Source organism: Corvus brachyrhynchos, unplaced genomic scaffold, assembly GCF_000691975.1.
Source record: "Corvus brachyrhynchos isolate BGI_N302 unplaced genomic scaffold, ASM69197v1 scaffold787, whole genome shotgun sequence".
Lineage (NCBI taxonomy): Eukaryota > Metazoa > Chordata > Aves > Passeriformes > Corvidae > Corvus > Corvus brachyrhynchos.
This window is the reverse complement of record NW_008239142.1, coordinates 273,087-273,493: the sequence shown is the minus strand read 5'-3', so window position 1 is coordinate 273,493 and position 407 is coordinate 273,087. Positions and strand designations below refer to the sequence as shown.

Genomic DNA, 407 nt, shown 5'->3' with positions numbered 1-407 from the left:
CCTCTTCCTCGTCCCCCTTCTCTTCCTCATCCCCTGTTCCTCTTCCTCGTTCTCTTCCTCATCCTCGTCGCCTTCCTCCTTTCATCTTCCTTCTCCTCCTCCTCATCCTTCGTGTTGTCCTCACACTCCTCCTCTTCCACTTCCTTGTCCCCTTGCTCCTCATCCTCTTCCCCATCTTCCTCTTTCTCCTTCTCCTTTTCTTCCTCTTCTTCGTCCTGTTCTTCTTTCTTTCTCCTCTTCCCCATCCTTGTCCTCCCTGCCATCATGTTCGACCTCTTCTTCGTCCTCTTCCTCGTCTTCATCCTCCTCCTCCTTGTCCTGTTTGACCTCAACTTCCTCGTCCCTTTCCTCCTCCTCCTCCTCCTCCTCCCTTTCACTTTCTCGTCTCGTTTCCATCCTCATCTCAC

General features: G+C 52.6%; 1 protein-coding gene across 1 annotated transcript in view; it reads left to right on the top strand.

Moving 5' to 3' along the window:
* Positions 1-264: 264 nt before the first annotated feature.
* Positions 265-407, top strand: part of DENND4B (DENN domain containing 4B) — a gene marked incomplete at its 3' end in the record, with an annotated part of 6,160 nt that continues 6,017 nt past the window's right edge. Inside the window, exon 1 of the mRNA XM_017740047.1 lies at positions 265-339. Within this exon, the coding sequence (XP_017595536.1) occupies positions 265-339 (75 nt within the window). The remainder of the gene's footprint in view (positions 340-407) is intronic.